Genomic DNA, 21,842 nt, shown 5'->3' with positions numbered 1-21,842 from the left:
TATGTGAGACATATTTTCCGTTTTTACTTTTTTGGTGTTGATTCTGATTTGTTTGTGGTGAGTTCTCATTTCCTGCTTTATTAACTCACAAATACAGAGAGACAGTTTACCGACAGAGAGACAGTTTACAGAAGGAGAGACAGTTTACCGACAGAGAGACAGTTTACAGAAGGAGAGACAGTTTACAGACAGAGAGACAGTTTACAGAAGGAGAGGGAGATAGAGAGACCCTGTCAGGCAGCAGGAGAGAGAGCTCTGGCTCCTCCTCTGCCGGTCTGTGTTCTGGGCGGAGGTCTGGAGGTCTGTCGGTCTGACTCTGAAAATCTGCTCTGAGAGGAAAAGTGCGTCCAGAAGAAGTTCCGGAGTCTGTTGAAGTTTTCTCTCTCTGGATCTTCTTCTTCTTCGCCTCCATCATGTCCGGCGTGGCGTCCACTCTGGCCAAGAAGCGGGCTTTGGCTGCTGGCTTCGGCACCAACGCCAACGCGGTGCGGTACCTGAACCAGGACTTCGCGTCTCTGCGGGCGCAGTGCCGCTCCGCCGGGAAACTCTTCTGCGACCCGACCTTCCCCGCCGCGCCCGAGGCTCTGGGCTTCAACGAGCTGGGCCGGAGCTCCTACAAGGTCCGGGGAGTCACCTGGAAGAGGCCCACGGTAAGAACCCGGGCCTTGTTCTGGGTCTGGTACAGGATAGTTGTGTTAGTTTGGATGAGTGGGTGGGGTTGGAGGGGCGGGGTGGCTGTGGGGGGGGGGGGGGGGGGGGGGGTGTTGGCAGCATACCTGAGGCGACTGATGACTATGCTGCTCCTCCCTGATGGAAAAATACACCTCCCTAGTCTCCCAACAAAATGTCTATCACAGAGAGACGTATTATATGTATTATATACAGATCACACACTTTCATTTTGTAGGAATATTATAGAAATATTATAGAAATATTTCTGTGTCCAGACTATATACAATATACTGCAGCAATAGTCACATATTTCATAAACACAATAACAGACTGATCATCACTGCTGCTGTCAGAATACAACTGCAGAAACTGTTTCATCGTAGAGATATCGTAGGGACATTGTAGAGATATCGTAGGGACATCGTAGAGATATCGTAGGGACATCATAGAGATATCGTAGGGACATTGTAGAGGTATCGTAAGGACATCGTAGAGGTATCATAGGGACATCGTAGAGATAACGTAGAGATATCGTAGAGATATCATAGGGACATCGTAGAGATATCGTAGGGACATTGTAGAGATATTGTAGGGACATCGTAGAGGTATCGTTGGGACATCATAGAGATATCGTAGGGACATTGTAGAGATAGCGTAGGGACATCATAGAGATATCGTAGGGACATTGTAGAGATAGCGTAGGGACATTGTAGAGATATCGTAGAGATATCATAGGGATATCGTAGAGATATCGTAGGGACATCGTAGAGGAAATGCAAACAGAATGAGTGTGAAAAAGTCTGTTTATTTACATCAGAGACACTTAAATCAGATGGACTATTATAGAAATATTGTAGGAAATATTAAATATGAATTCATCTTATATTTGTAGGCTCTGTTGTATGGATGCTTCTTTATTATATATAACAGTTTTATTTTGAAATATAGTTTCATGTTGTTTTTGTCTGCAGTTTTAAGAATCAGCTGTGGTTGATCAGGCTGCAGCATGTCACTGTTACAAACTGGACTACAATTTACTGTAGCAATATATATATATGCCACAGAGTTATCACCGCTGCACCGCTTAGGAATCCTTATTTTAATATGACTACAGTGAGTCACAGACTATCAGAGATCATACATACCAGTGAGATGAGTCACCACTTGGTTCCTGGTTTAAGTTGCACAGGGAGGAGAAGGGAAATGTTACTTTGTGCTCTTTAAATATATTTAAATAAATAACACACACACACACACACACACACACACTGATAGATATATCTCACCTCCTGTCAGTGTTAAAAAACAGTCCCTCTGACGTCCTGCTGTATAGTTACTATTCTATTTATTCTAAAGGGTTAAAAATACAATAAAAAGTAATTGGTTATAGACACTGAAAACTGTACTGAGCTGAGTGTCCTCGTGCAGATGTGTCACTCTGAGTTTTTTCCAGAAGCAGGAAATAGAGAGCAGAGGAAGAAGAGGGAGGGACGACTGTAACACAACAAGTTGGTGTTTAACTGAGGACAGAAGTTTATAGATGAGATAGAATCAATGAAAAATTACAACTTCATATCTGTAAATATACGCAGTGATAGTTGCTGTTAATCTATATTGTTAGAAATATACACAGGTTAATATCTGTTTGTGTATTTAAGTAGTTTACGAGGAGATAAAAGTATTTTACAATAATAACATAATACTGAACTTCATAGTTGTAGTTATGGTTTGAAGTCAGAAACATTCAAGCCTGAGTGAAAACCACCACAAGCAGTACATGGTGATGGACAGAGGATGTAACAGTCAAACTGAACTCGTTTCTGGTTAAAAACAGAACAAATCAAAGCATCTGCAGTGAATCCAGCTGTTGGACAGTGTCTGTGTATGTTCCGTATAAATCCGATCTCTCGTCCATCAGGAACTGGTTTCTAATCCTGAGTTCATCGTGGGCGGAGCCACCAGGACCGACATCTGCCAGGGAGCTCTAGGTGAGTTTTCCTGACCGTCAATGAACACACCACAGCCTCCAGACTTGAACACACCAGAGTCAGCACATAGATTGTCATTTAAACATTCAGACAGAAGCAGGCAGGTAGACAGGTAGGCAGGTAGACAGGTGGGCAGGTAGACAGGTGGGCAGGTAGGCAGGTAGACAGGTAGGCAGGTAGACAGGTAAGGCTATTTGAAAAACTGTCGTAACGACTCGACTGACACTTCAACTGTGACCAGCTACAGCAAGAAAGAGTTATGCATGTAACTGTGGTTCTATGAATTGTGGTAGACTTCCAGCTGGATTTCCACCAAAAACAATTAAAGTGATTCAGTAAATCTGTCTGTCGGTCTGTCTCTCTGTCTGTCTATCTGTCTGTCTCTCTGTTTGTCTGTCTCTCTGTCTGTCTGTCTCTCTGTCTGTCTCGTCTGTCTGTCTCTGTGTCTGTCTGTCTCTCTGTCTGTCCCTCGATTATCTCGACAACCGTTCATCCGATGGACTCCACACTTGGTGGGTGTGTTGCTGAGGACTGAAGGACATACGAGACATATTTATTAGTAATTAGTATTACTACTGTCAGAAGTACACCCTGTAGTGTATTAAGAGGGGACCCCTATTAACTGTTCAACCGCAGAACGGCATGCTGGGTACAACTCGGGTGAAATCAGTGTAGAATGAACTTTTCACTTAGAAGTTGTTTTTAAATCCATCAATTTTTTAATAGATTATAATGAACCGTTAAAGCCCCCCTCCCTAACAATGTTTGTTTAACGCCTGGACAGACGGGGGGGGGGACTTGATATGTCAGGATTTATGACATCACAACCAGCTCAGCCAATCAGGGTCCAGTATGAAACTGACACAGTGTGATGTGGAAACATGAAGCCTGCAGACTTTACAGTGAAGCAGGAGACAGTTAGATAGATTCAGAGATTTTTTAATGAGGGAGGTGTCAGGCATTTAACCATGTGACACAAATATAATAATAATATAATGATATAACGTATTTTCATAACATGTTGGGGGAGAAAAGCTGTCTGCTGCAGAACCGACAGACCAAACTCTGTTTACAGCAGAACATTTTCTAACCAGAGAACTTAATGTGAACCAGCTGAGAACCTGGATCTGCTGCAATTAGAGGGCGCTGCCATGCTGGGCCCTGATTGGCTGAGCAGGAAGGAGCAGGACAGGAAGAGGCCTGCCAGCTATTGTTAGAGGGCGAGAGACATAGACTCAAACATCAAAGGGGGGGGGGGACACACCCTGACACACACACACACACACACACACACACACACACACACACACTGGCTGCTGTGGTGGATGACTCACCAGCATGTCGTGCCTCCCTTAAACCGCAGCAGCAGATCTCTGACTCTCTGTTTGAGTCTCTGCTGTTGTGTAACACAGTCAACAGTAAAGATTTGTTTCCACATGTAGAAACATTTTCATCAAACTGAAACTAGAAACAACAAATGCTCTAAAGGTTTCTGTCAAAGTCTAAGTTGGTCAGTCCAGGAGTTTGGTCCAGAGCGAGACGTCTCATGAAGTCAGATAATATTTGTGGTCAGAAAGTACAGAAGAGTCTCCAGGCGGTTTTTAATCCACTGCAACAAAAAACACATTTGACATTAGATGCAAATTGATATTGTTAGATACATTATTTTATTACCAAACACAGTGAAAAACGTATATTTGCACAAATCCAGGACCGATTTATTGTACTGTCTGGCGTCACACACGTCGTCCTCAGACAGTTGTATCACTGTAGTTTGAACCTGTAGGTCTTCTCTCCAAGCATTGAGCAGAACAGTATTTATGGAGGAGGAGGATGAGATGGAGTTGAGGAGTCTGAGGACAGAAGCTGCTCTGTGGTCTGGTGGTCCAGCAGCAGGGTGACCAGGCTGTGGCTGGGGGGGTGTTGTCTCTTAGTATCCTGCAGGCTTTGTGCAGACACCTCACCTCTCTGATGCTCGGTCCTGGCCAGAGGACATCCCATGCCAGTCTGTAATGTCTCCAGACAGGATGCTTCTGTTGCTCCTCACTAAAAGTTAACAAGAACTTGGATAAAAGACTTAGATAACGGTAAAGAAAGACTTCAAGATCTGATCAAGTTTTTCATCTGCAGAAGAAATAGAACAACCAACTCTGACCTTAGCTGAGTATAAACCTGTCACTGATTTAGGACCTGTGTTTTTTTCTCTGAACACTTTTCACTGCTTTGAAGTGGAAGGGGCTCAGTTGGAAAAAGGTGATGTCACACATGTCTGTGCACCAATCAGAGCCTAGCAACATTTGAATCAAAATATAATGACAGGTTGCAGCACTGTCAATCAAATCTGATCAATGACGCCCACACAGTCCTGATGAACGTTAAACTGTGAATAAATGAGGATGTTTTATTTCAAACTTTAACTTTGATTGTTGCTTATGTAATTGATATTGAGTGTGATGTAGAAGTGCTGAGCAGGCAGTGTGCAGTGGGTCAGTCGGAGCTTGTTTGATGGAACCACTGAGACTGAACCAGAAAGGAAATGTGACACAAAACTAGGAGCTAAACGAGGCTAAAAAGCTTCATAAAGCTGAGGGGAACTGCAATATCTCTATGAGTGACTCCTCAAACACCTCATTATTTCACTGTTAATAATATTAATTAAAGCAGCTTTAAGAATTGAAACCAAGTTTTCAGGTACAAGAGTGACCATCAGTCGCAGGTGACAGCCATACGAAAGGAAAACAATATTATAGAAATTATTAAACAGATGAAACCAACAAAAATATCAGTTAAAGGCTTGTGTCCATTGAGCATTTTTTCTGCAGCCTGTCGGGGACAGTAGTGGGTCAGCTTTACTGTTACTGAGTGTTTACCTGTCTGTCCAGGTGACTGCTGGCTGTTGGCGGCCATCGCCTCACTGACGCTGAATGAGTATGTGATGGCCAGAGTCGTTCCCACGGACCAGGGCTTCGGTGACGACTACGCCGGCATCTTTCACTTCCAGGTAATAGAATTATGATATTAGTGCTGTTAGTCTACATGAACGATGGTAAAAGAATAGTTAAACCTAACACACAAGCCAATGCTGAAGTGCCCTACACCTGCATTCTTTCTAATGGCCAGCAGGGGGCGACTCCACTGGTTGCAAAAAGAAGTCAGATTGTATAGAAGTCTATGAGAAAATGACCCAACTTCTCCCTTGATTTATTACCTCAGTAAACATTTTCCTGATGAGTTTATGGTCTCAATCGTTAGTTTAAAGTCTTCCTCAGGGGGACCACCGGGTTACACTCAAGATGGCAGCTTTACGTTCCTTGACGGTTTAGTAACATAACCCTGAAAACATTTCAGATAATATCAAAGTGTGTGTTTTTGTACATGATGGAAAGCAGGGTTGCTACAAGAAGTAGGAAAACTATGTCTACGACAGAAAACATTGATGATTGGGCACCACAAGGTAACATTAGCCGAAGTAGCTCCCCGACCCACGAGGTGTGTGAGGACGGTGCAGGTGATGCTAGCCTTCGAAGTATACTGAACGAACTCAGGGACTTCAGGCGGGACAACAAACAACAGCAAACAATCACCGAGATTAAACAAGAACTGCGCAGAACAAACAACAGACTGGACGAAGCCGAGGGGCGAACTGACGAAGCAGAAAAAAAAAAGAAAAAGAGGTATTTTACAACAATGTCTGCTTCTACATGGACCATGATTATCCACCTACAATCCTCAAGAGGTGCACTGAATATGCTGAAGTGAAGAAAATATTAAAGGGGAAAAAATTCAGTTCCAGACTCCCTACCTAGCAAGACTATGGGCTTTCTAGCCCGGACCAACAGGAGATGCAACTCTTATTCTCATGGCAGGTGACTGGGGGACGACGCGCTGGAGTTCCGAACACTACTGATACACTGCCACAAGCGAAATCCTAGACTAGACTAATCCTAGACTAGACTAGACTCAGACCTCCCTACACAAGAAACTTAAGGTTTTCATGTCAGAACTGGGTGTGGTAGACCTCTGGAGGGACTTCTGTCCTACAGGTCGTGATCACACCCATTATTCCCCTCTGCTTGCTGTGTATTCCAGAATCGACTATTTTTTTATCTTTAAAAAATATTGTCATGACAAAAATAAATATATACACGGAAAAATATAAAGTATATACAAATTGTGCAGATTTATGTGCAGTTAAACAGTCTTCTAGCCGTAGGAATGAACGACCTGCGGTAGCGCTCCTTCTTACACCGTGGGTGTAGCACTCTGCTGCTGAAGGAGCTGCTCAGGGCCCCCACAGTCTCGTGCAGGGGGGTGAGAGGTGTTGTCCATGATGGATGTCAGCTTGGCTAACATCCTCCTCTCCCCCACCTCCTCAATGGAGTCCAGCGGGCAGTCCAGAACAGAGCCGGCTCGCCTAATCAGTCTATTGAGCCTCCTCCTGTCCCTGTCCGTCCTTCTTACACCGTGGGTGTAGCACTCTGCTGCTGAAGGAGCTGCTCAGGGCCCCCACAGTCTCGTGCAGGGGGGTGAGAGGTGTTGTCCATGATGGATGTCAGCTTGGCTAACATCCTCCTCTCCCCCACCTCCTCAATGGAGTCCAGCGGGCAGTCCAGAACAGAGCCGGCTCGCCTAATCAGTCTATTGAGCCTCCTCCTGTCCCTGTCCGTGCTGCCCCCCCCCCCCCCCCCCCCAGCAGACCACAGCATAGAAGATAGCCGAAGCTACCACAGTGTCATAAAAAGTCCGGAGCAATTTCCTTCACACACCGAAGGACCTCAGCCTCCTCAGCAGGTGGAGGCGGCTTTGGCCCTTCTTGTACAGGGCCTGAGTGTGGTCAGACCAGTCCAGTTTATTGTTCAGGAGAACACCCAGGAATTTGTAGTTCTCCACCACCTCTGTGTCCAAACCCTGGATGTTCACCGGTGTGATGCTGGATGACTTCCTCCTGAAATCGATCATCATCTCCTTCGTCTTGCTGGCGTTGATGTGAAGCTGGTTGAGCTCACACCAGCTGACACAGTCGCTGATGACCTCCCTGTATTCCAGGTGGTTCCCCTCAGACACACATCCAACGATGGCAGTGTCGTCAGAGAACTTTTGGATGTGACAGCTGACAGTGTTGTGTCTGAAGTTCGAGGTGTAGAGGGTGAAGAGGAATGGAGAGTGAACCGTACCCTGGGGGCCCCCGTGCTGCAGACCACCACATCAGACACACAGTCCCGGAGCCTCACATACTGTGGTCTGTTGGTGAGGTAGTCGATTGTCCATGAAGCCAGGTGACGGTCCACTCCCGCTGCCTCCAACTTCACCCTCAGCAGTGCTGGCTGGATGGTGCTGAAGGCACTGGAGAAGTCAAAGAACATGATCCTCACAGTGCTAAGACCTTTCTGGTCAAAGAAGCACAAAATATTGGAAGGCATATTTAACCCAAAAATACCTTTTCAGTTTTGCACCTTCATTTTAGGGAAAGTGGACTTTCACTCAGGGCACTTCAACAAATATTTATTTGGTGCACTGATATCTGCTTGTAAAAAAACATCACTAGGCACTGGCTTCTTCCTGATTCTTCCACAATAGAGGAATGGACAGAGATAGTTAATGAAATATACATAATGGAAAGAATTACTTTTTCACTTCGCCTACAAACACAAGTGAATAGACCCTTTGTAGTCATGGGTTGTTTTTTATTTGTATTTTTTTTAATAATCTGATACACAGTTCTACTGTCTAAAGAAAAGGTTACTTGGTCTCCTGACCATTTTTTTGTTTTTTGTTTTTTTGGATTGTCTCCCAACATGTCGATGCACATGTTGGTTACTATACATCCCTCCTGTCAGAATGTGAGTAGTTATTGAAAATGTAATGTTTAAAAAACAGGATAATGAGAACGGAAGGGTTTCAAGTCATGCTGTTCATTTGTTGCCAACTTCTAATGCTCTTTGTAACTGCAAGGCTATTTTGTTTGTAGTTGGTGACACATCAACTATCCTCTAAATAAAGAATTGTAAAAAAAAGTCTTGATGTTCATTTAGTAAATTATGGTCTTGTTCAGAGTAAAATAGATAAACTTCTGAAAACTTGGACGTAGAGAATGGTTTGGAGCTGTTTCTTAGAATAAAGTAGTGACTGAATCTTTTTTTCAAAGCTGGAGAGGAATTCAGATCATTAAGAGAGACTTTCAAAGTAAATGTCTAAAGTAAATGTAATTGTGAATCAGAATGTTTCCTCTGGTCTCTGGTCTGTAGTTCTGGCAGTTCGGGGAGTGGGTGGATGTGGTGATCGACGACCGTCTGCCGGTCAAAGACGGAGAGCTGATGTTCGTCCACTCGGCGGAGGGGAGGGAGTTCTGGAGTGCTCTGCTGGAGAAGGCCTACGCCAAGTAAGATCAACCAGGACTCAACTGGTGGAACAGGCCAAGAGAGGGCAATGACTTCATGTTCTCACCTTTTTGGAGTCTTATTTTGGAAGTGCTGTCCATTACTTCTATCAGTAATAATGACTGTAGTCACGGTAGCATCACTAAAAAAGACTGACAGTGCCAGAAACACAAGGATTTAGTTTGGGTAACTTTACTCGCCTTTGTTTTCTCTTCTGAATAAGTTTGGCAAACCAGTTGGCTGTTAGTGATGTCACTGTGTTCGTCAGAAATAAGACTAACAAGAAGTTGAATGAAACTAGACCAGCTCCAGGTCTTAGGCCAGTGTCTTGATTAAGGGAAATGACAGAAGTATGATGGCAGGGGAATTCCGATTCCGATTATTAACTTTTTTGCTAACTAAAGGAGTGGCCAAAGTACATGGATTTAGTTTTTGAGGGTGTTTCCCACACATAGGCTGAATTTGGGCGGCCTGCCCAGGTAGATTAAGACCCACCCAGGTAGATAAAATTTGAATACCATTTTTGTTTTCAATCAAGATGCGCAATTGTCATTTCATAATGCACACAGACCAGCGGACTTCAGCTCCGCGGAACACTACAGCGCAAGTTTTACCAAGTTTTATGTTTTGGCAGCGCACCAGTTGTCTATGAGCTGTAGCAACTGTTTTCCGGTTAGTTTCAGCGGAAATGGGCAACGATTAGTGTCAAACTGTATGGCGACATCGCTCAGTTGAAGTCGGGTCTGTCTGTGGAAACACTTCAAACACGACATTTACAACCTCATTACCTGAATGTGTTGATTAGTGGAATGAGACAAAACCAGACTGGAAAGCGAGTCCTCCTCCCCACAGCGTCCAGACAGCCTGTCACTGCAGATTCAGACCAAACTGACGCTACAGGAGCGTGTATCGCTGCAGATATGTGGCCGCACTCCGTCGTAGAGAATACAGAATTTAAGCATCTGGTCAAAGTGCTCGAGCTACAATGAGCCTTCAGTTTGCATGTTAGTCAGTCCGTTGTGCCTGCCCTGTATAAACCAGCACAAGCTGCAGTTCAGGAGTTATCAACAGGTCAGAGTCTTATGATGAATTACTGACATTTGTGATATTATTTTTTCAGTTGATAGTATGTCAGTATTTGAGTGCATTAACTGTTTATGGCCAATGAGCCACTGTTGAATGTTTATATTTTTCAAAATAAATGACATGGCATTTTTTTGTTTTCCCTACTGTACCGAAAACATAACAAACACAAATGTTGTGTACCATTACACCTTTAGTATTGGATGCCTAAAAAATAATGCCTAGTCATATTAAATGTGTTAATGTTAACGTTATCGTGTTTTCGTATTTTCACTTATGAGGGTAGTTGGACTATGGGTAGTTTACTGAACCCACCCGTCACATGCCGCGCCACCCACCACCACAAGTAAATTCTCAACCTGTGGGAAACACTGTAGCTGAATATGAAATAACTGTATCATCTGCATACGTATAGAGTCAGCAGTTAGTGTGCCTTGTTGGATGGTCATTTATAACATACTATCCAGCTGTGATGTAGCTATACTGCAGTACAGTGCGAAGTGCTACACTGGACAGAGAGTAGTCAGAATATGCAGCAGCCACTAAATGGCAGCACAAGCAGGTTTGTTGTCCTGGGTTTAGTTTCCCTTAAACATTCAGCCTGCTGTTCTTTGTGTTTTCGTCACAGAGTGAACGGCTGCTATGAAGCGTTGTCTGGTGGTTCAACCACAGAGGGCTTTGAGGATTTCACCGGGGGCATCGCTGAGAACTATGACCTCCAACGACCCCCTGCCAACCTGTTCCAGATCATCAAGAAGGCCCTGGAGGCTGGAGCTCTGCTGGGCTGCTCCATTGACGTGAGTCTGGAGAGATAAACACAGTTATCTTCATTATGTTCAGTAACTGACACAGAAATTAAAGCTCAATCTGACTCTGTTCAGCTTTAATCTGAATCTCTCTTCTTCACTGGGAGGAACTCAATATTTAGATAAATTTTGTTTGGAAATATTTACTCAGATTACAACAATATCTGCTGAACTCATAAAAGCTGGAAAAACATCTACAGAGATGTAAACCAGGAAGAGGATGCAAGAGATGAAAGTAAATGTCTGCACGTTATCTTTAAAGATGAATCTCTAAAGAAAAGTGGTTTATTGTTATAGTTTTGTTTTGTTTTTGGTGCTTGTTGTTGTTGTTGATGATGATGATGATGATGACCATCCCTGTTGTTACTTTGGGGCAGATCACTAGTGCCGCAGACTCGGAGGCCGTCACCCGTCAGAAGCTGGTGAAGGGACACGCCTACTCACTGACCGGCGCCGTAGAGGTAACGCAAGGAAGTGTCCTTAAAATTAAATGAGAAGAGATGAGAATGAGATTATATGAAAAAGAGTAGAATGAAATGTTGTTTTTGTTTCCAGGTGAACTACCGGGGTCGGCAAGAGAAGCTGGTGAGGATGAGGAACCCCTGGGGTCAGGTGGAGTGGACTGGAGCATGGAGCGATGGGTAACCAAACCAACCACAACACCGTCATACAACATAACTCAAAATGATGAAATGATGAAACTTAAGGAGAGTAGACAAGACATCATTAGAGACCAGAAGAGATGAGATCAGTTGAAAAGAGAAAGATAGCATACGATGAAAGGAAACAAGATAAAATGAGATGATATGACACAACCAAAAGACAATGAGATTATAATAAGATTAGATTCAGGAGAGATAAAATGGGACAAAATGAGATTATATTAAAAAGGGTCAAATGAAACGAGATTAGATCAGATGAGAATGATGAGACAAGAAGTGAAGATGTTAAACAAGATAAGACAAGACAAGCTCCGCCAGTTGCCTTACACAGGTTTTACTTGTCACCAGCAGTTGAAGTCTGACTTTTTAATGTACATTTTACTAAGCTTGTTTTTATGTTGTGTATGTAAAGTGCCTCATAAAGTCAGTTCTCTTTTAACAGTGTTATTATTATTATGTTCACAGATCGTCTGAGTGGAACTACGTGCAGGGAGACTGTCCAAATGCCAACGCAGAGGATGGAGAGTTCTGGTTGGTTGAGTGCCATAGATACATACTGTATTGATCCGTTAGATCAGAGGTCACAAAGTCCTGTAGACAGTGGTCGATGGAGGTGGTAGTGATGTTAGTGTTGCTGCAGAGTGAGAGCTACTCCCTGTCCTATCTCTGCAGGATGTCCTTCAACGAGTTCTTGCGTCACTACTCTCGTATCGAGGTGTGCACTCTGACCCCCGACACCATTGAAGACGACTCTGTCAAACACTGGAGCGTCAGCAAGTTCGATGGCACCTGGAGGAGAGGATCCACCGCTGGAGGCTGCAGGAACCACCCCTGTAAGTACTGGAACTACTAGCAGCTGCAAGGAATTTGTGATAAAAGGTGCATACACTGTCTTCGAGGTTAAAACGATATATATTAGTAAGGAACACCCCAATTGACCGTACCCTAGTATGTACCAAGGTTGATCTCATCTGATTACTCCTAATTTGAATATGGGGAGGGTTTTTTCTTTCCCTGTGAAGGCTCATTAGGGTGTACCTGTGGCACATTTGGAACTGATTTTGGGATGTCTGATGGAGCTGGAGGTTTAAAGAGATTATTGGGTGAGGTGATGTTTCTGATGTAACTGGAAGCTGCTTTTTCCTCTGCAGACACGTTCTGGATGAATCCTCAGTTTGTGATCAAGCTGGAGGAGGAAGATGATGACCCAGATGATGGAGAAATCGGCTGCAGCTTTGTGGTTGGTCTGATCCAGAAGAACCGCAGGAAGCTCCGGAAACAAGGAGAGGACATGCACACCGTTGGGTTTGCCATCTACGAGGTGAGAACTGAAGAAGTTAACTTTAAGTTTAAGATCAGATCAAAAGTAAATGATCTAAAGGATCAGCTACCTGACAAGTCCACTTTCCAAACTAACCCTTTTCTTGTCTTCTGTTTTGCTTTAGGTTCCGAAACAGGTGAGCTCTGGACCCCTGACAACACCTTCAGGTTAAAGCTCAAAGGCTGAAGAACACTCTTCATCCTTTATTCAAATCATCAGGCTTCAAACCACTTTGTTCACCCAGGACACACTTTTTTGTTTCATCTATTTAAGAAGTAATGCTTTGTTACCTTGGTGATGATATGGATATGATAATGCCAGAAAACGTTGATTTAAAGAACTATGTTGGTGATTTTACATGTTTTAGCTTGTTACAACTGTGCATTTTCCAAATCATCCCTCAATTTTAAGTTTGATGTCTTTCCTCCCGTGTAGCCATTATTTTCAGTAAATTGTAGCACAAGTTGAAAATGTGCTCAGACATCCAAGATTTGAGAGTTGGCTCTTGAAACTCATTGTTTTCTTGATATCCTTTGTCAGAACATTAAATGCAGACAAACAAGAAGCAGGGTTGATGTGAAAAGGAAAATATGAGTAAATATAAGTTGGTAATTTGTTGCATTAAAGGAACAGTTCATCATTTAGGTAAAACCTTTCTCTTCTCTTTCTCTCTGAGAGTCAGATTGATACCAATCTCTGTCTGTACGATACATATGAAGCTACAGCCAGCAGGTGGTTCGCTTATTATAAAGACTGGAAATGGAGAAACAGCTAGCCTGGCTCTGTCCAAAGGTAACAAAATCCACCTACCAGCAGCTCTGAAGCTCAATGATTAACACGTTATATCTGGTTTGTAATATTGTGGTTTTGTAGGGGGTATGTGCCAGACTGTTTCTTTGCCAGGAGCAGTAACTGCCTTAAGTCTCAGCTGATGGCCTGGCAACTGGTCCGAGCAAAGAAATAGAAATAGTCAAAGAAATGTAAATGTGAAAATGTAATCCCCTGTAAAATGGCAAATTGTGATTTGTGTTTTTCTACAGATTATACAAACCAGACGTAACATGTTAGTACTGGTAGGTGGAGGGTCCTTTAAAGCACCATCAGAGAGAGTTTTCACTCTTCACATAGTCACTGCTCCTAAATGCATACAAAGTAAATACTACATGTTGGTAATGTAATTAAGCACAAAAAAGTATATACCTGCAAGCTGTAAGCTGCTTTAATAGAACTGACTAGAAGCCAGTGGAGGAGAAGAAAGTAATTTAAAAAGTGATGAATTATTTGGAAAATGATCAGCAGGAAACAGTTCAAGACTTTTAGTTAATGGCCTGAAACATGCAAAAACTATTAGAATGGTCTTTGAAAGGCTATATCCCTTTTTCTATCTCTGTAACTCAGCATATACATTCAGGACATTCGATAGAGATGTAAACATGATGCCTATTGGCTGTACCACCAGCCCAGTTGTTGAAATACAAGTTGTCCTGATTTCCCCCTCAGTTCCAAGGGCAGAGGGAGGTGCATCTGGATAAGAACTTCTTCCTGACCCACGCTCAGACGGCAAAGTCAGAAACCTTCATCAACCTGCGTGAGGTCTGCTCTCGCTTCAAACTGCCGCCTGGAGAGTACCTGATCGTCCCGTCCACCTTCGAACCGCACCTCAACGGAGACTTCTGCATCCGAGTGTTCTCCGAGAAGCAGACAGAGACCCAGTAAGACCCTCAACCTGGTGCAGCTGGTCTGTTTTTAACAGCTTGTCTTCTTTAGTCAGTGCTGAAGGTCTGGGCACAAATCCAAAAAACAGATTCTGTCCAGTCTTTTTAGTCCCTGTTACTGTTTACTGGGAAAATCAGAAAGGGTGTCAGTGTCTCTGGGTGGGCTGCCCCTACAGATTCACAGGAAGTGTGTGTGTGTTAGACTTCTACTGAAAATGTGAGGAATGCTTCCAGTGTTTTGTAACAACTCTCTGTCCTGTCAGACCCTGTGATGACCCGGTCAACGCTGAACTAGAGGATGTAAGTAAACCTTGATTTATAGTTGTACGTTACGGCCTTACAGCTGCTATAATGTTGTAACTGTGTTCAGGAGTCGGTGTCTGATGAGGAGGTGGATGCAGGATTCAGAGGCCTCTTCTCTAAACTCGCAGGAGACGTAAGTTTTCTTTTTTCATCTCACTGAAACAGAAACGCAGCTTTAAAACTGAGGAGTCATGACAACGTGTCCTCCCCCCGTTGTCAGACTCACAAGTCGTAAACATGATCATCTTTCCATCTCTAACATCATCACACGTGAGGTGGTCTGCAGGTGTCCAGCGGTGATGTGTTTCCTGTTGTCTTTCAGGACATGGAGATCTCTGCGGTGGAGCTCAGGACCATCATGAACAAGATCGTCGCCAAACGTGAGTAGAGCTGAAGCTTCAACGCGCTTCACCTGTTCGGCTTCAGCTTCAACTTCCTGTCTCTTCTTTACAGGAACTGACATCAAAACCGACGGCTTCAGTATGGAGACCTGCAGGATCATGGTCAACCTGATGGACGTATCCTTTAATGTGAACTGTTCAGTCATTATCAGAGGACAGTTCACTCAGACTAAACATCTGCAAACAGCTGTTTGTTAAATCCTGCAGAGAGAATAAGACACAAGTGGATTTTTTAACTACTCAGTTGTTTAATCAGCTTGAAAAGAAAAAAACAAAATTTGTAGGAGCCAAAGTAGATACAAACCAGATAGACAGAGAGCATAACCTACGAAAATACACAAATAACAACACAGCCACGAGAGCAGCATCGTCTGAAAGAGTAACTTGGGTCCAGCAGCATCCTGCTGCACAACAGCTCCGGCTTTGCTCTGGCTGAGCTCTGGTTGAGCTCCGGACTTGTTTACAGCTCATGTTTTACAGCATAAATACAGAAGCTCCTTTAACAGATGCTTTGTGGCTTTGGGACCTTCAGTTGCTTCAAGCTTTCTCATTTTAAATATAAATACTGCACAGCTGCTGTCATTCACCTGTATTCATGCTGATTCTGTCGTGATCATAAAATATTGATTTTATCTGCACAATGCTTCATCACGGAGCTCCTCCAACAGACTAAAGACCCTCAGTGATCCTTAACTATTCAGCAGGACAGTGGGAACGGGAAGCTCGGCCTCGGAGAGTTTGCCACGCTGTGGAAGAAGGTGCAGAGATATCTGGTAAGACCTTTGTGACCTTTCACCTTTAAATCCAACTATCTGAACTCAGCCGATCAACAGCAGCTGTCTGTGTTTTCATGTGTCTGCAGTCGATCTATAAGAAGAACGACTCTGATAACTCTGGGACGATGAGCACTCCAGAGATGAGAGTCGCCTTCAAAGACGCAGGTCAGTTTTTATTTCTTCTTCTTCTACTTCTGCAGGAAACACCCACTGACTGCTGGCTGATCAGGTCATCACTGCTGCAGAGACAGGAAGGAAATTAATGTTCTTGAACAAATTCAGTTACTTTACTGTAATAACTGCAATTTAAGTTGTCCGGAAATGTCAGTGAGGTTTGGAGGCGGCTTCTTTGTGTCGGTACATACCATATTATTCAGTAAGTGAACACATACATACAACAACACACAGACTGTGATCCTGCAGGGATCTTTCACAGGAAACTGAAGCAGATTTTGGCCAGAATTCCCAGGAAGTACCAGGATGTCAATTCCTGGTATTCAACCCTTTTCCTTTTGTCAGCTTACTGTAAAATAAAGACAGAAATGTGGCCAAAATACATGATGAAAAGATAATAGGTTGATGCTGAATTTATTAATCAGTCACTTTCAGAGAAGTCTTAAGTGTCCCTGTACATGAACTCTTGTTGTACTTGATTACCGTCCAGATCCAGACCCAGCAGCTGCTCCTGAATCTGTTTCTCTGTCTTTACTTATCATGAGGATCATTCAGTTGTTTCTGCAGCTTTTATCCCCTGTGCTGTGTCGCTGAGTGACCTTTAACCTGTTTGTTGCATGTAAATGTTGCAGGACCGGAAGCTTGGTCCTGTTTAAAAACTTGTTTAAGCAGCTGATGTAAACTGTTTCCTGTCCATCTGTTCTCGCTGTGAGCGTTTGCTAAAATCGTCACTTTCTCTAATGTGGTTTGGTTCAGAAGCCTCAGGCTGACTGTACTGTAGCAAAATCAGAGAACACAGTTTTACTTTTGAACATTCAGAGCTTCTCTGTTTGAGGTCTTTCTGTCTTCACTCACTTCAGCTCTGAATTTTCTTCGTAATTAAAACTTTTGCTCTGGAGTCATAATTACAGCTTGGATGTTGACGTGTCGGCTCATTGCTGGTGACTCTGATCATCATGTTTTCAGTACTTTAAGGCTGAGACATGCAAACGTTCACCGCGTTATTTGGAAATGTTTCTTTTGTACTTTTCTAAAAATATAACTTTTCGAATATTTGCATGTTTTTGAAACATCAAATATTGATGATGCATTAATGTATTTGTTTCAATTTAGTCACATGGTCTCCATTAAAGTAGCTGAATCAGCTGTTAGCAGCTCCTGTCTGCAGTGTCCTCATGGATGGACAGACAACTATCACTGATCACTGAGACACTGAAGGAAACTTAAAAACAGGAGGATTCTCAGGCAGGTTCTGCAGCTAGAAGGAGCGACTTTGTTCTATAGACAATGATGTCCTCCAACTGGAAGTGTAAGTCACTGAATGACTCTGAGTTGTGACTCTGAAGGAGTAACTTCAGTAACTTTGCAAGTCGTAGCAGAGAAACTGTTTCCTACTCAAGGTTGTCAGTAAATGTTTGGTCGGATATTTCATCTTGTTAATATGCTGTTTGGTCAGGTCTCTCTGAATGTCCGTGTTTTCCTCCGAAAGCTTTTTTCTTTATGTCCATGCACTGAGATTAAAGTGCCGTCCCTCAGATGATTCCAGAGAGTCGGTTCAACATGTTTGTGTTTAAACTTGAGGGCTGAAAGTGTGACTCATGGTGATTCCCAGCTGACTCGCTGCACAGACCTCCTCCTGTTTTTAGAGGAAAACTCAGCGGAAATGAATAATTGTTTTTCATACTTTACTCCTCCCAGCCGTGTGAGGAATGAGGAAGACAGTTTTTGATTTATTTCTTCACACTTTGAACTTTCAAAATAAAATGTTTTTCCGGTAGAGGATCTTCACTAACATCTCTTTCGTTCTTCTTCTTCTGTCTCTCTCTCCTGTAATGTGTTCTGTGTGTTTCTCTCTGCTGCTGCTGTCTGGACTCACTTTACTGTCAGTAGCCTGATGTGATGGTACGTTACGTCCTGCTGGAGCACTGTTAGCACTGTTAGCTCTGTTAGCACTGTTGGACAAAGCACTGTTTCCTAAAGACTTTCTTGTAGAAAGCCCTGCAGGCAAACTTCTCCCATGTACTATCTTTTACTACAGCAAAAGTACTAATACCACAGTGAAAATAATACTGTTACAAATAAAAGTCCTTTATTCAAAATCTTACCTAGGCTAAAAATACAAAATAATAAAAGTAGTCATTATACGAAATGGCTCCATTAAAGTAATACCTCAAAACTGTACTTAAGTACACTACTTAGAGTAAATGTACTTAGTTCAGAGATCATTGTGATCTCGATAAGGGGCAGTATTAGCAGCCTTCAGTGAGCAGGAGGTTTGCTCAGGAAGGTACTTAATGACTAAATCACAAAACACCAGTTTGTCCAGAGTGACTACTAAAAGATTGCACTACAAACTGCTGAATGTTCTTGTTACAAACAGCAGAAACACAAAGCAGACAAATCACAGTGTAGATACTCTTTCAAGGTCATAAATGCTATCTGCTAACCAAAGCTAACAGTAAATCCTGACCACCTTCCATCCACTCATATCTTTTTTCCTGGTCTTGTCAATAGAAACACAAAGACTAGATGGACTGAGACACAGAATAAGAAACGAAGACCGAACGTTAGCTTCTTAACATTGCTGCTAACAAGACGCTGTCTGTGCTTCTTAGATTTACCCACTTTAGATAAATAAAGCTCAGTTTTGAGCATCTGAGATATTTTAATATTGAGATGAAGATGTTTTCAGAGGTGTTAGTGTTAGCATGATGATGAGAGTCTGGTTAGTTCTCCACAGTAACTCCTCCTGTTGTCCTCCTCCAGGTTTCACTCTCAACAACACCATCTACCAGCTGCTGGTGGCTCGATACTCCGACCCCGACATGACCATTGACTTTGACAACTTCGTGGGCTGTCTGATGAGGCTGGAGATGATGTTCAGTGAGTCATCACATTCCAACATCCACAGTCTGATGGCTAACAAAGGAAGCAAACAGTTCAAGGAAAAGGTTTCTTACTGAAGAGCTGTACTTAAAGGAAAAGCTCAACATGTTCAGAAATACTCTTTAAAGGTCGTGTGTAGTGATGTTTTTACTGATGGAGTCCCTCAGTTGTTGCGAGTTATTTCAGACGTGTCTCGTTCTGCAGTAAAAGTCTTGTTTCAAAAAGATAATGTTAGCTTGGATCAACATGAAACTGTTGAATGATCTGAACAAAAGATGAACTACTACCTACAAGAAGCCTGAGGGACAGAAGTCAACTACGACTCCCAGGGTGCATTTCTGCACGTGCTCCTGGAAGCTAAAGATGACGTGCTGAGAAACTGATTCTATAATTTGCATTGATTTAGTTGAATGATTAAAAAGAGTCAATTGTGGATGAATTCAGTAACCATGGCAGCATGTTTTGCTCTGAACTGTAACGACGAAGAGAACCAATCTAAACGCAGATAGTGTCATTATTCTGTAGCCATTACATTGTGCAATCAACGTTTACTTCACCATGATGAGTTAAAGCAAAGAACTTGTCTATTTCCACTTCAAAGAAAAAATAGAAAATGTGAAAAACAGGTCAGGAGCCAGAGTCGTCACACTTTGTTTCACATTATTCCACTGATGAACAGTTGGTGGCAGTAACACACCAAGAAATAGTAATGTGCCAACAAAGGCAGTGAAGAAGAAGACTAGTAAACTTGGTGTAAACTTTACAGGACTTAAACTATTTTAAGATTCTGCTGAGCTCAAAGAGTCACAGTGAGTTTTAGAGAGAAACTCTGAATGTAGACAGAAGCTCCACGGGGAGCTTTAAGCAACATCTTCTCTTCTTCTTTGACGTATATTCAGTCTCAGGTGTCTCTGTGGTCTCTGGCCAGAAGTCCTGAAGATAAAGAATATAACACCAGCATTTAGAAAGTTAGCTAATGAGCTGCTAACTGACGTGTAATTCATCTTCTTCCTCAGAGATCTTTAAGAAGCTCGATGCTCATGACAGCGGCTCCATTCAGCTCGACTTCAACCAGGTGAGAACAAAACAGCGTGTTTAACACATTCAGAGTCTGTCTGAAGAACTAGAACCTGGTCCAGCAGCGGCAGCAGAGCACACCGCAGTCAATATGATACGTTGATTTCAGGGGTTGACTTGAACCTGGTTTCTCTGCCTTCTTTCTGCAGTGGTTAAACTTCGCCATGATCTGAGCCATCGCTCCGTGTTCGCCCAGAGCTTCAGTGTTACTGCAGGACGCCATATTCCTGTTTACAGCTTCTCTTCCCTCACTGCTGATGTTTTATATGTGAGGCTTCTGTTTGACTCTATAGACCATCTGACTGACAGACTCAATGTAAAGTCAATAAATGTATCCACAAACCTTTCAACAGGCTGAGGAGTGTTCTGTGTTCGTGTATTTAAATGATGGTTTCATCTCTGTGTAGAGATAGAGAGGTCCAGGACATGTTTAGCCTAGCTTAGCACAAAGACTGGAAGCAGAGGGAAACTGTTAGCTCCATCAAAAAAATTGCCTATTATGCACAAACTGTATGCTGTTCAAAACCATTTTAATGAACAACTTAGCATTTGTAGCTAGAGAACTAAAGTTATCTAGTTAACACATTAGCTTGCTAGCTACCAAGCAACAAAAGGGAATATTACAGAAACAGTTAAACATTCAGTGAAATCTTTTTCAGATATCAGTTTCATCTCTACGTCCAGTATAGAGATAAGTCCAGGAAATGATTAGCCTAGCTTAGCACAAATATGGAAATATGAGGAAACTGCTAGCCAGATCTGTAAAGCCTCAGCTACATAATACATATGTAGCTGTGTAGATAATAAACATTATAATAATAAACATTAGGTCAGTGTTTACAGTCTAACCCTTACTACGCCCTCGTATTCAACAATATGTTAGCTGTTTGTAGCTAGCTGATGTTGTGGTAGCTACAAACAGCTAGCTGGTGTTTAGCTAATCGGTGTGATTACTTCCTCTTTCATGATTAATGACTTTTGTGAATGAAAGCTTCTTCTGACAGAAATATCGACAGTGTGTTAATAAAACATCTGATTCATTGTTTGCTGATATTTCGACATATTTTGTTCAGATTAAACAAACATCGTGACGCTGCTGGTGTCTCTTTAACCCCCCATGTTGTGTTGATGGAACCCCGCCCCTCCCAACGGGCGGAGCTCCATACCGCAGCACAGCATCCCCAACATCATCCAGCATCGACCACTGCACTCAGGACCACTGCACTCAGTAGTCCTCTATCACAGTACCGACAGTATCCAGAAGCTGCATCTAGACTGAGACACGGAGGACCGACCGACACGCCGGTGAGTGTTTGTGCTGGTTTGACTGGGGGAGGCAGTTCTCTAAACTGGTTTGTGCTTGTGTCTGCTCTGACCTGATCTGGTCTCTGAACCGTGAGTTCATCGATACTTGGTTCTGCAGTAACGTGAGTCTGTCAGCTGTTTTCATTGTTTTCGGGTTGATTCAGCAGAAACTAAACTGTTTACATCATCCTGTTTATTAACCAATCAGAGACGTCCTCCTGCCGCGTCACACGCTGACCAAACACCGTATCGTCATCATTTCCAGTGAATAAAGTGTATATTCAGATTCATGGGTC

At 42.9% G+C, this 21,842-nt stretch overlaps 1 protein-coding gene across 2 annotated transcripts; it reads left to right on the top strand.

Annotated features, from left to right (window-relative positions):
- The first annotated feature begins 262 nt into the window (after positions 1 to 262).
- Positions 263 to 20,591, top strand: capn2b (calpain 2, (m/II) large subunit b). Of its 2 annotated transcripts, none has more exons than XM_070914906.1 (21): positions 263 to 650; positions 2,591 to 2,660; positions 5,543 to 5,661; positions 8,906 to 9,039; positions 10,749 to 10,917; positions 11,304 to 11,387; positions 11,482 to 11,567; positions 12,054 to 12,119; positions 12,261 to 12,421; positions 12,740 to 12,909; positions 13,034 to 13,045; positions 14,410 to 14,621; positions 14,888 to 14,924; positions 14,995 to 15,060; positions 15,250 to 15,307; positions 15,381 to 15,445; positions 16,030 to 16,101; positions 16,191 to 16,269; positions 19,045 to 19,161; positions 20,181 to 20,239; positions 20,391 to 20,591. In XM_070914906.1, the coding sequence occupies exons 1-21, from the start codon at positions 414 to 416 to the stop codon at positions 20,412 to 20,414; spliced, it is 2,097 nt and encodes a 698-aa protein (XP_070771007.1). In that variant the 5' UTR covers positions 263 to 413; the 3' UTR covers positions 20,415 to 20,591. The 2 variants fall into 2 exon arrangements, with proteins under 2 accessions (XP_070771007.1, XP_070771014.1); XM_070914913.1 differs by having other exon boundaries at positions 265 to 650; positions 16,033 to 16,101.
- The last annotated feature ends 1,251 nt before the right edge of the window (positions 20,592 to 21,842 follow it).

This window comes from Enoplosus armatus, chromosome 2 (assembly GCF_043641665.1).
Source record: "Enoplosus armatus isolate fEnoArm2 chromosome 2, fEnoArm2.hap1, whole genome shotgun sequence".
In the NCBI taxonomy this organism is placed as follows: domain Eukaryota; kingdom Metazoa; phylum Chordata; class Actinopteri; order Centrarchiformes; family Enoplosidae; genus Enoplosus; species Enoplosus armatus.
Note: the sequence above shows the minus strand (reverse complement) of the source record. Positions and strands in the feature narration are given on the sequence as shown.

Bases quoted from the DNA above. Each gene is read 5' to 3' on its own strand.
- capn2b (XM_070914906.1), top strand. From the start codon at position 414: ATGTCCGGCGTGGCGTCCACTCTGGCCAAGAAGCGGGCTTTGGCTGCT. The intron at 14,925-14,994 runs GTAAGTAAACCT...AACTGTGTTCAG, and splicing joins TCAACGCTGAACTAGAGGAT to GAGTCGGTGTCTGATGAGGA. The intron at 16,102-16,190 runs GTAAGACCTTTG...ATGTGTCTGCAG, and splicing joins AGAAGGTGCAGAGATATCTG to TCGATCTATAAGAAGAACGA.